Below are 9650 nucleotides of genomic sequence, written 5' to 3'. Positions count from 1 at the left end.
TCTTTCTTTCTTTCTTTCTTTCTTTCTCTCTTTCTTTCTTTTGTTGTTATGTTTGTTTGTTTGTTTTGTAGTTCTTCCAGCTATTTTCACAGCGGGCTGGGAAGCTGAGGCCTTCCTCCAGCACCAGGCAGGGAGCCACTTGCTTGCAAAGAGTATTTAACACTAGCTGCATAAACAAACAAACAAACAAACAAACAAACCCCGTATACAGGGCCCACCCTTTCTGCCTGGCTCCTCCATGCCCAGTGCTGGACCGCCCTGCGGGATACTGTCCCCTTTGGTGATTCAAGGGTCCCTGACCCATCCATCTCCAGAAGCCCCCTCTGCACTCCTACCCCTGGCCTTCTGGTTTTGGATCTATCTCTCCACCTACCGATGTCGCTGGCGCCAGTGACATTGAGAAGCACCAGGAACTAAGGGAGACTGTCTTTGGCACATTCCTAGTCTGTAGACTGTTTTAGCATCGTCCTCCCCTGCTCCAAGACTCCTAAATACTCTCTGAGGAGCCAGACTGTTGGCTGTGTCCCAGCTGCAACAAAATCCTTACGGATGGGCAAGAGAATCTGCAGGTGAGAGAAGCTAGAGCGCTGCGAGACCATACCCTGTCCCCGGGCTGCAACAACCCGGATAGCTCCGCTCCTCGTCTTAGTCCCTTCCCTGAGTCCTTGACCTCTGCTGTGTAACTGCCACAGTCCTGCACAGGACTCTGCGCCCGCCCGCCAGCCCGCCCGCCAGCCGGCCCTGCGTGCCCGGGCCCGCCTCCGGGGCTTTATGACATCACAGCTCCTGTGAGAATAGTTGCCTTGGCTTCGCAAACGCAGTTCAGGACCAGAAGACTCAAGAATTGCGGACTAAGGCTTCGGAGTGAGCTGAGTGCACGCGGCTGGTGGGTGCGCGCGGGGCTGGGCCGGGGGTTGCGGGGTGGGCTCCAGTGGGGTGGCCCTGGGACTCGGGACTAGATCAAACACTCTATCGGGTCCCTTGCAAGGCTTTGCGTCCTCCTTCCTTGCTCTTTTCCACTTTATTTACGACAGACCCAATTTAAGCACCGGTCCATCCCCACTAGCTTCTGCATTCTTGCCTCAGGGTGTGGTGTGGCAAGAGAAGCTGGGGTGTTAGGAGGCAGGATTCCCTGGTAGGGTCTCGGCTAAGGTAGAAATGGCTCAGACTGCAAGCAACCCTGGGCTCCACCCTCGGCCCTACTTCATGGAGATTTGGAACACTGGTTGAGCTTCTGCAAATAGGAAAACTCTTTTCATTTTGAAGGGAGCTTAGCCTAGCGTCAGGAACTCTAACAGGTGGAATAGAGGGCTTGTTTTCATGCAGCTTGCATTCTGGGAGACATGTGCAATAAAAGTCTTTTAAGAGGTAACCACTTAAACTCATAAAGAATAAAATGGCCGGGTGGTGGTGGCGCATGCCTTTAATCCCAGCACTTGGGAGGCAGAGGCAGGCGGATTTCTGAGTTCGAGGCCAGCCTGGTCTACAGAGTGAGTCCCAGGACAGACAGAGAAACCCTGTATAGAAAATAAATAAACAAATAAAATGAAGGGTTATTATCCAGATTTAAAGGGAGAAGCCCCGCCCCCAACCCCTCCCATCTCACCTAGGTGAGAGGCTCCACAGAGACCCCAGGCAAACCAAAGCAGATGTGTTCCAAGAACAGGAAGATCCAGCCAGCCTTGCCCAGGAGGGGAATAGTGGATCCCACCAAACCTGGATACAGGGTATAGGCAGTGTTAGTCCAAGTAGTGGAAATGCAAGCTGCTGCCAGACACTCAGGGTCAAAGAAGACTGTGGGTTTGGGGGACCATCCTCTCAAGTACTGTGTCACTCCCCAGGAGAGCGTTTCCTTCCGCTAAGGCCAAGCTTTGCACACCGATTGATCCTCAGCCATGACGTTCAAGGCACAGTCCTATAAGTTCCCCACGAAAATGGTCGGAGACAGTAAGTACTGAGCTGGGTGGGGGCTCCTGGAGGCCAAAAGGGACCCTGGGACAGTTAGGTGTGACAACTCATTCAAAGGCTGAAGTAGTTCTCAATGAACACCATGCATGCTTTTCTCATGGCTATTGTGGTACAGACCCGTGCCTAGGGCCCCATGGCTTTGCTGGTAGAAGCCTGTTGCATAGTTTTGACTGCCATGAGAGGAAGGAGCGCAGGGCTGGTGCCTTCTGAGGTTTGTGGAGAGTCTGACCCAGGTGCCTCTGCCCTCTGGTGGGCACTTGGCATCCTGACTGTCCTCGGCACCTCCCATTTCTGCCTTTGCTCTTCCATAGAGTTCCTCCTGTGTGTGTCTGTGCCCCAGTGTCGTCCTGATGAGCACTGTGAACTTGGTTGTATGCTAGAATGTTCTCTCGGCTTTACTATACACATCGGCAATGGCCTTCACTTACAAACAAGGCTGCATTCTGAGGTGCTGTGGGGATACGGATTTCAGTGCATGAACTTGAAAGAACACACTGTAGGCTGTAGCAGGAAGGGAAACATGCCATGGTAAAAGCAAGCCTCTCAACTTCTTTTCTGCGGTGGCTGCTAGGCTGAGCCTGGAGGAAGAGGGTTGGCTGGTCCCAGGCCAAATGACACGGATGCTTGTCAGTGCTCGCACTGGGTGGCATCTAGGGAGCTGTGAGGTGGACAGTATTAATCATTCCTGCATTATCTGCTCCCTTCAGCTTTTAAATCAGAACCACCTCTTTTTCTTTTTTTCTTCTGTTTTTTTTTAAAGGTTTATTTATTTATCATGTGTAAGTACACTGAAGCTGTCTTCAGACATGCCAGAAGAGGGCATTAGATCTCATTATGGATGGTTGTGAGCCACCATGTGGTTGCTGAGATTTGAACTCAGGACCTTTGGAAGAGCAGTCAGTGCTCTTAACCGCTGAGCTATCTCCCCAGCCCTTTTCTTCTGTTTAAAACAACAAACAAACAAAACAAAAAAAAACCAATGTGTTTTTAGAGCAAGTCCTCCATAGTCCAAATATATTGGAAAGCCTACCCCAACATCTCCCCAGACACCATGGTGATGCTCAGAGCCATCTCCAAGCATGCTCTGTTCACATCCAAGCAGAAGTATGTGTCTACAGCTTGTCTTTTCTTCCACACAATAAAAATGCCCTTCTGTACCCTGCTTTTCCCATGAGTCCAGACACCGAGTATTCCTATGAAGGGTGGTACACCCCTGGGATGCCAGCACTGGGGCAACACAGCAAGATTGTGAGCTTGAGGCTAGCCTGTGCTACATAATGAGACCCCATTGAGGATTGTGAGTTTGAGGCCAGCTTAGGCTACATAATGAAACCCTGTTGCAAAAAAAGCTTTGGTTTTAAACAAAACTGGAGACGTTTCATGCTTTCAAGCAGATTTGAAATCCCACAGCATGAGTGGTATGTGCTTCATCACCAGCGGCCAACAATGGAGACTTTGTGTGATTTCAAAAAAAAAAAAATGAACTATTATCCATACTTGCTTCCTCAAGGATACTTAGAGCCCCCACTCTCTCCCAGAGTCGCTCTCTCTGTCTCTCTCCGTCTCCGTCTCTCCTTTAAAAAACAAGGCCTCAAATAGATGATGTCACCTTTCAGCACAGAACAGTGTATGGTCAAAGCAACTTGGGGAGGCTTTATTTTGTTCACAGTTCCATGTAACAGGAATTTGGCCATGGAGGAGTGTAGACCATTAGCTAACTCTCCATGGGCCTGGTTTCTTATACAACCCAAGAGGTAGCAAGCACCACACAAATGGGCTGGGCCCTCCCCTAACTGATCAATAATTTTTTTTAAAAATGCCTTACAGCTGGATCTTATGGAGACATTTTCTCCATTGAGACTCCCTTCTCTCTGATGACTCTAGCTTGGGTTAAGTTGATACAAAACTAGCCAGTACACTAGCCCACAACTTAAGTCCAGTTAGGACCAGTGAAGAAACAGCCACCAAGGAAGAATTCAGAACAGAACTTACGTCCAATCCTAGACTCACCACAAGGAGGAGGAGTGCATGAAAGGGCGAGGGTGGAGACAAGGACAGAGGGGGGGTGTGTTACCCACCCTCACGCTGCTGCAGTGTCTCAGTTTAGCCTGTTGGGAGAGCTGCTCTGTCTGCACAAATCCCTGCTGTGAGTTGGTCGCAGATATGTTCAAGTGACATAGCAAACCTGGGCACTGAGGGCCGAAGCAGAGCCAGGATTTTGCTATTCTCTAGGGTACTGCAGCATACATACCCTATGTGCCCGCCACAACAAAAGAGGAATTACATGTCAAAGATCTGGCCATTATCTAATAGTATCTTGTTACTAAAATTCCTTCCCAGAGAGAGACATAAACAGTTGTCTACTCCCACCCACCTCCTTGAACCCGAAGGTCTCCGGCTGAGGTATGATTCCACTAAAGTTCACCTAAAACCTAAGAATTTGTGGAGGGTCCTTATAGAGCAGTGGTTCTCAACCTGTGGGTCTCGACCCCTGCATGGGTCAGATGACCCTCTCACAGGGGTCGCCAAAGACCATTGGAAAATACAGATATATTTACATTATGATTCATAGCAGCAAAGTTACAGATACAAAGTAGCAATCAGAATGATTTTATGACTGGAGGGTCACCACACCATAAGGAACAGTATTAAAGGGTTGCAGCATTTAGCAAGGTTGAGAACCACTGTTATAGAACACGGGTGAGGGTTCCTTACAGGAGTATGGACCACCGTAGAAAGTCTTTACCCAGCAGGGATGATGACTCTCTCACAGTTACATAGATCGAGACCCCTCTTCCATGACCTGAGACTACAAGCCAGTAGGGCAGAATTGTAGAAAGCTGTTTAGCAGGGGTCACTCGATTCTCTGATGACCTTTCCCCTCCCTTTTAAATATGATCCAGCAGGTCCAGCTATGATGGTCTTTTGCAGGCAGGCCTAGCAGAACTCTCAAAACTGGTAGTTTGGCTCAGAGGATAGTCACGTACAAACATGTCGAGAGAGGTCTCTAGATCAGTCCCAAGTTGCACTGCACTGGTGGGCAGCCTGGGAAGCAAGGGTTGGGGGTGAATCACATGAGCCCAGAGCTAAGCGGCATCATCTCCATGAAGATCTGGCCTCTCCGTGAAGCACTTTCGTGAACCCCCTCAGTGTTCTCTGAATGGAAGTGGGTCCCATTAGTCTCTTGGCCATGCTGGGGAGAGAGCACCCCAGGAAACGCATTTAAATTTTCAGTAGGTGAAAGGCTAAGCAAGGTTCCCCCACTGATTGACTTAGGAGCCTCCTGATCATTTGCTTTTTGCAAGTTTCACTACAGGAGCAGAAGACACAGGCAAGGCATGCAGCCTAGGTAGCATGGAGAGTTCAAGCGCTGCAGCTGCACCCCCCTCCCCGCCCCCCACGCTCCCAGCCGTTCATGTTTAGCGGCTCCTAGGAGTTCTTGTTGCCTGGCTGCCGTTTCTCTTGGCGAGTCCTAGCCTTTCCCCTGCTTCTTTTTTGTCTTTGGGATCTCGGTCCACTCTGCCCAGCATCCTTCCCCGGCTCCCTCTCTCTCTGCTGCAGCCACTGACACAGCAAGCCCAGAACAAAGAGCCTCTTTGTACCTAAATCCAGAGAGTGGGTAGGGAGAGGCGTTTCCCATTGTCCTTTGCGTTGGTTTGTCAGTCTCTCATTTACATGGACTGCGGTGGTTGAGCCAATCATAGCTTCCTCTTGGCCACCAGTGGGCGCTCCTGCCACCGAGCGCTCAGGAGGTTGAGCAGACAGGCGAACTATGGAAGCCCTAGCTACTGGCAGGTCCTCCGAGAGCTGGAGTGTGCAGAGCCGAGGTCCAATGCGGAAGTGGCAGAGCAAGGGACCTAGGCCGATAGTGCTAAGCCCGGTGATCCAGAGAACTCATTGCAAAGTTGGGAAATGCTGAAAGACTGGAAAAAACAAACAAACAAACAAACAAAAAAACAAACTCCCAGCGTCCCACAAGGGGCTCGCTTTTTTTTTTTTTTTTTTTGGTTAGGTGTGCGCATGAAAGAGCCATGGACCTCAGACTTTAAACTGCGGTAAAAGACACATAAAATAGAGATTCTTGACCAGTTAAATGTAAGTGCACCTGCACATCCGACCTTACCATCCAGCTCCACCCTTTTGTCCAAAACAAAGCTCTCTCCCCGGTTCCAAGTAGCAACATGAAATGCCTGTTTGTGCAAGAAGACATGCTTTTTGAGTCAGGTGTAAATGACTCTGGTCTTGGAACACAGATGTCAGTGACTTGGAATGACCCATTTTGCTGGCTAGTTTTATATTAACTTGACATAAGGTGGTGTCATATGAAAGGAGAGACCCTCAATTGAGAAAATGCTTCCATAAGATCGTGCTGTAGGGCATTTTCTTAATTAGTGATTGTTGCAAAAGGGCTCAGCCATTGTGGGTGGTGTCATCCCTGGGCTGGTGGTCCTGGGTTCTTATGAGAAAGCAGGCTGAGCAAGCCATGGGGAGCAAACCAGAAAGTGGCACCCCTTCATGGCATCTGCATCAGCTTCTGCCTCTGCGTTCCTGCCTTGTGTGAGTTCCTGTCCTGACTTCCTTCAGTGATGGACATTCCCCATTATCATGTGAAAGCATAAGGCAACTAAACCCTTTCCTCCCCCCCAAGTAGCTTTTGGTCAAACCTAACCCTAAGACACTCATGTGCCACTACACCTAGCTCACATGAGCTTTCTATATAAAGTGGATCAGAAATCAGTGCAAAGGAAGCCACGAGGGTGTGTGTGTGGGGGGGGGGGGGGCAGATGAGGAAGTCTGCTGTGGGTTTCAGCTGTCTCCTAGGATTCTTCACCTATGCTTGTGAGTGCTAGAAAGTTCCTTAGTAACCAAGCTTCTGTGCAGAGGCTGTTCCTCTCAAGGACTGACAGACCCCCTGAAGCAGTGCTGACCCCTGACCTGCTCTCCTTCAACCCATCATGGAGGCTGGCTGCCCAAGGTGGCATCAGGTCTTGAAGAGTCTGCTAAGTATGTTGCAGCATGTAGTCAAAAGAATTTTAGTGGAAAAGTAGATGTGTGCATGCACAGAATTTTTTTAAAAAAAATTTACTTATTTCTATTACTTATATTTAAATGTTTGTCACATGTGTCTGGGGAGGCCGAAGAGAAGGGTTTCTCTTGTAGGTGGTGAACAACAGCATTTACTCTTAACTCTCAAGCTATTTCTACAGCCCTTACAAATATTTTATTAAATTTTTGAGGCTTTATGAGAATGTATTTTGGTCATATTCACCTCAACTCCTCCTCCTTAACTCCTCCCTGATCCATCCCTTCCCTCCTTCCCCTCAAATTTATGTACTTTTCAAAAGTTTTTTTTAAAGATTCCTGTGTATGGGTAATTTGCCTGCATATGTGTACATGTGTGCTTGATGCCCTCAGAGGCCAGAAGAGGGTGTCAGATCCCTTGGGACTGGAGTTACAGACGGTTCTTAGCCACCTTGTGGGTGCTGAGAACGGAACCTGGGTTCTTTGCAAGAGCAGCTGTGTAACTGCTGAGCCAACTCACCAGTGAAAGGACAGAATGGACCACAACCAAGTTCTCAGCACAAAGGAGATTAATTTGTCCCTCTGGTAAAAGAGTAAAGGGCAGGGAATAAGAGACAAAGATAGAAGACAAAGGACGAGGGAGAAGGGGAAAGAAACAAGGGAGGCAAGGGGAAGAATATTTGCCTCAGAAGGACAAAGGACTGTCTCTGAAGAAAAAGGAGACAAGCACAGCCCACGGGCAAATGGCAGTTTATACAGAGAAAGGGGAACCCCCACATCAGGCTGAGTTGATTAATTCTGATTGGACAGGTTTGGTCAGTTTAGCATTTTGATGGCTAGACTTTGGTGGTCAGCCTCAGGAGGAGGAAGTAGCCAAATAAGGGACTAGACCTTGGAAGCTAGCTTTAGATACATTATCTAATGGTTTAGCCTTGGAGAGTGGATAGGGGAGGGCAGGACCTGAAAGCCATGTTTGCCGTGCTGCCATGCTCAGGCTTATTAGAGCCCTTCATCTGCCCCTCATGTCTTTATATGGGAGATGTATTAGATAAACTAGAGATATCACACTTGGGGGGGCTGAGCCAAGAGGATATAATGAGCCTGAAGCCAGGATACACAGGGAGACTCCCTCTCAGGGGGACAAAAACCTCTGTTGGGTAGGGGAAAGGGTGGAGATGTTTCACACACCACAAAGGTGAGAACTCTTACTACCTGTGTCTTTGACCAGGCATACCTTTCTTTTTCAATTCAGAATCAAGCTTTGGAGTATAATTTTGACTTTGGTTCTGGTCGATTAGATTTTGATGTTTTAGTTTTTAATATCTTGAAATTTTTTTTTTTTTGGTTTTTTTCGAGACAGAGTTTCTCTGTATAGCCCTGGCTGTCCTGGAACTCACTCTGGAGACCAGGCTGGCCTCGAACTCAGAAATCCGCCTGCCTCTGCCTCCCAAGTGCTGGGATTAAAGGCGTGCGCCACCACCGCCCGGCTTTTGAAATTTTTATAATGGGATAATTTAATTTTACTACCAGGAAAGTTTCCAACAGACTCTAGAAAACAGGGTAATTTGGCAAGAGTGAGCTCGGAGAATGAAGGATGCCTGGCTCCCTGATGGTCCCACCCTTTGCCCGCAGTGAGACTGTAGTTTCACTCATCCTGCAGACTACCAGGCTTCAGGCTGAGTCTTCTTGCTGGCCAGGCAGGCTTGCTGGGCCTCCAGGGCTCTGCTCAGACTCACCACCCTTTCACTCAGGCCTGACTTTCCCTGTCTGAGGGCACTGGGGACCACAGCCATCCCTGACTTAGCCCAAAGCTCAGTTCTGCTCTTTCTGGTTCCCCTGGCAGGGTACAGGATGCTGGAGTCCTGGTGGGCTTGGGAGGGGCCACAGGGCTCTTCCCTGTGTATGTCAGGTGACAAGGTTAGCAAAGCAGCTAGACCGCAAGTGACTCATGCTTGTCATGGCTGTGGCTCTCTCTTGTCTCTCACCAGAAGGCAGCCAGGAGTTCATAAACAACAGCTCCTCTTCCTTCACTGAAGAGAAAAAGAAAGAATCAAAGAAAAACAAAGGTAGTTTCCTGAGCAGGGTAGGTGGAGGTGAAGTTTGGCCCCTCTCCTAGGGTGCTTCAGGCTGGCCTCCAGGGTACGGGGGTGGGGGTGGGGTGGAGGGATGGGGATGGGGGATTGGGGGGCAGCATTTCTCTTCCTGTTGGACAGAACTCAACAGCAACACGAGGAGGGTTGGCAGTGGGGGTAATGAGTAGTGGGAAATGAGTCAGGGCTGAGCTCTAAAACTCTTAAGAAGGCGTCTGGGTGACCAGGTCCTCTGTCTTTGTTTCACCAGAATTTGCAAATACAGGATTGTCTTGTGGTCACAGAGAGGCTGATATGCTCCATTGTGTTTGACTCAAGGCAGGGAGCAAGGAACCAAAAAAGAGAAAATCCACTTAAGGGAGAAAGCGTTTAGTTTAGCTCACAGCTCCAGGTCACAGTTAGGAGGCAGGAACTTAAAGACAGCCAGCCAAGAGCAGAGAGAAATACATGCGTGCAAGCCTGGGGTTCAGCTCACCTCCACTCTTACACAGCCCAGGTCCCAACCCTAAGGAGTGGTGCTGCTCATGGTGGGCTGATGTCATCCCAAATCAATCAACAAAACGAAGACAA

General features: G+C 49.1%; 1 protein-coding gene across 5 annotated transcripts in view; it reads left to right on the top strand.

Annotated features, from left to right (window-relative positions):
- The first annotated feature begins 816 nt into the window (after positions 1 to 816).
- The window catches only part of Cfap100 (cilia and flagella associated protein 100), a 23842-nt gene continuing 15008 nt past the window's right edge, over positions 817 to 9650 (top strand). For 3 of the 5 annotated variants that reach the window (XM_031382545.1, XM_031382544.1, XM_031382540.1), the window contains exons 1-3: positions 826 to 886; positions 1842 to 1947; positions 8979 to 9056. In XM_031382545.1, the coding sequence (XP_031238405.1) occupies positions 1896 to 1947; positions 8979 to 9056 (130 nt within the window). In that variant the 5' untranslated portion in view covers positions 826 to 886; positions 1842 to 1895. The other 2 variants (XM_031382541.1, XM_031382543.1) reach the window with 2 other exon arrangements.

Source organism: Mastomys coucha, unplaced genomic scaffold (assembly GCF_008632895.1).
Source record: "Mastomys coucha isolate ucsf_1 unplaced genomic scaffold, UCSF_Mcou_1 pScaffold20, whole genome shotgun sequence".
NCBI classification, from domain to species: Eukaryota; Metazoa; Chordata; class Mammalia; order Rodentia; family Muridae; genus Mastomys; species Mastomys coucha.
This window is presented reverse-complemented; position numbering and strand designations above follow the sequence as displayed.